The sequence below is a fragment of the Setaria italica genome, chromosome VIII, assembly GCF_000263155.2.
Source record: "Setaria italica strain Yugu1 chromosome VIII, Setaria_italica_v2.0, whole genome shotgun sequence".
NCBI classification, from domain to species: domain Eukaryota; kingdom Viridiplantae; phylum Streptophyta; class Magnoliopsida; order Poales; family Poaceae; genus Setaria; species Setaria italica.
The window spans coordinates 21,143,213-21,145,441 of NC_028457.1; the positions used below are offsets into that span (position 1 = coordinate 21,143,213).

General features: G+C 46.1%; 1 protein-coding gene across 1 annotated transcript; it reads left to right on the forward strand.

The window, feature by feature from the left end:
• Window positions 1-929: 929 nt before the first annotated feature.
• On the forward strand, window positions 930-1,695 carry LOC101778762 (water stress-inducible protein Rab21). The gene is made up of 4 exons (XM_004980405.1): window positions 930-1,076; window positions 1,136-1,186; window positions 1,290-1,461; window positions 1,613-1,695. Exons 1-4 carry the CDS (start codon window positions 930-932, stop codon window positions 1,693-1,695), a joined length of 453 nt encoding a protein of 150 aa, XP_004980462.1.
• The last annotated feature ends 534 nt before the right edge of the window (window positions 1,696-2,229 follow it).

Below are 2,229 nucleotides of genomic sequence, written 5' to 3' on the forward strand. Positions count from 1 at the left end.
ACGAATATTTCATAACTTATTTTTTCCCACTAAAGTGCTAGAGACAGGAACAAGGCAATAATCTATGTAGATACTACGTCGCGAGCACATGACCAAATTTGTGCATGGCAAGATGCCGTCATCGCATGATCAATATGTATGTAAAATAAAACTATTAACAATTAATTATTTTCTAGCTCCTTATATTTAATTGTTCGTGTAACATTCACATATTTCCAAAATACAGATGTGGAATATTCAAGAAAGACTGTTGGAGAAGGAGAGAATTTTGGCAATATGTGAAGGTCTCATAGGATTCCTGGTGGATGAGGTGATAGATCCCGCAGAAGAATTTTATTACGACGAACGTTCAATAGCCGCACCCAGCAACACGATGACGAGAGGATCCTAGGAAAGAAGTGGACAAATTATTGTATATATATAGTAATTGTACAAATACTATTTTGATTTGTATAATATACTAAGAATTATATATATATACTACTACCATGAAATATATATAGGACTTGCTTACAATATAAATAGGACTTGCATACAATATTAATATGGCAAAGAATTTAAAAAAGTCTTAAGGGTACATGCATGCGCCATGCAGGTGTATGCACGTACCCCTTTAATTCCGGTTGGTAAAGGGGCGACGTTTACTTCTGGTTGGTAAAACCAATCAGGACTAAAGGGCCCGTACTGCGCCTAGCGTGGCCACCCCTTAAAACTAACCGGGACTAATGATATGGGACTAAAGAACCCCTCTTTCGTCTTGAAAATTTAATCCCGGATAGATTTCAGCATCATTAAAGCCTACCAATCGCAACTAAAGTCGCGTTTTTCACCAGTGGCACACGGGACCTCATGGCACTCATGGAGTCACCGGAATCCATGCCGCCAGTGGTGTAGGCGACGGTCACACTGGTGCGCACGGAGTCACGGCAATGGGAACCCATGGTACCAGCAACGGTACGCACGGCGCCATCAGGGTGACCGGAGTGCACGACACCGGGATCCTGGGTGGAGGCGGCCACACCGGCATGCCCGGAGCCGCAGGAATGGGACCCATGGCGCGGGTCACGGCGCCACAGGTGTCACCACCGGAACCCACAGCACCGCAACTGGCGCGGCTTTGCCTCATGCCGCTGAGCACAAGACGGGCGGCATCCTTCGCCGCTCTAGCAGCTCCAGCTCTAGCTCGGTGAGTTTCTTGCTTCCCTTTACTGCTCTTGTTCTCCATCATGTACATAACTTATCTAGTTGCTTTCCTCTTTAGTTTTGACCAAACATAACAATCTTTGCAGTCATCTGAGGATGACGGCATGGGCGGTTGTAGGATGAAGGGCCTCAAGGAGAAGATCAAGGAGAAAATGCCCGGAGGCCACAAGGGCAACCAGGGCAAGGCGACGGCTCCCGGAGCATACAGCGGGATGACTGGGTATACTGGGCCGACCAGCACCGGCACCACCGGGGGACGTACGCTCTGACGACCCATGGGGCGCACGAGAAGAAGGGCGTGATGGGAAAATCAAGGAGAAGCTCCCGAGCAGCCACAAGGATCACGACCAGCAGCACACCATGGCGACCGGCGGTTACGCGCCTGGCCGCACGGGAACCACCGACACGTATGGGACGACGACGACGAAGGGGACACACGAGAAGAAGAGGTTCATGGAGAAGGTCAAGGAGAAGCTCCCCGGTCAGCACTGAGCAGCTCCCAGCTCCCATGCTGAAAGAAAGATTTTGCCGTGCCAGGGACAGAATAAATTGATGAACAATAAAGCGGATGCTCTGTGTGTTCGGATTACAGTCTCAAACTTTGTTCATTCATTATGGTCTACTACTTTGGAAAAATAGATCCAGACTGCTTTGTGTTGCTTACTGGGAATAATAAGCAACTGGAAAGAGTTGCCATGGTGCGCTGCAGATGCCATTCTATAGGTGAAGTGAAAAGGAATGGATTATAGCTAGCATAGCTGAGAGTTAAGGAATGTATACTGAATTTTGTCAAAGCTACAGACAACAACAGTCTGCATGTAGGTTGTTTGTCTGATGTGTTGACTTAAATTTTCTTTATTGGTAAGTTATAGTAAGATGGAATAAATATTTTGGTTAATTTCTTTTTCAATTAACCGACAAAATGTCATACAAGCAATCTGCTTTTCTCCTTCTACCACTAAAAGTTCTCATGTTCAATTTGAGTGTCCCAGTCAAATTACGATTATCTTAGCTAAACAATGTTAT

Coding starts and splice junctions, on each gene's coding strand:
- LOC101778762 (XM_004980405.1), top strand. CDS start 930: ATGGGAACCCATGGTACCAGCAACGGTACGCACGGCGCCATCAGGGTG. Junction 1,077..1,135: donor CGCGGGTCACGGCGCCACAG/GTGTCACCACCG, acceptor CATGCCGCTGAG/CACAAGACGGGCGGCATCCT. Junction 1,462..1,612: donor CACCGGCACCACCGGGGGAC/GTACGCTCTGAC, acceptor CCACCGACACGT/ATGGGACGACGACGACGAAG.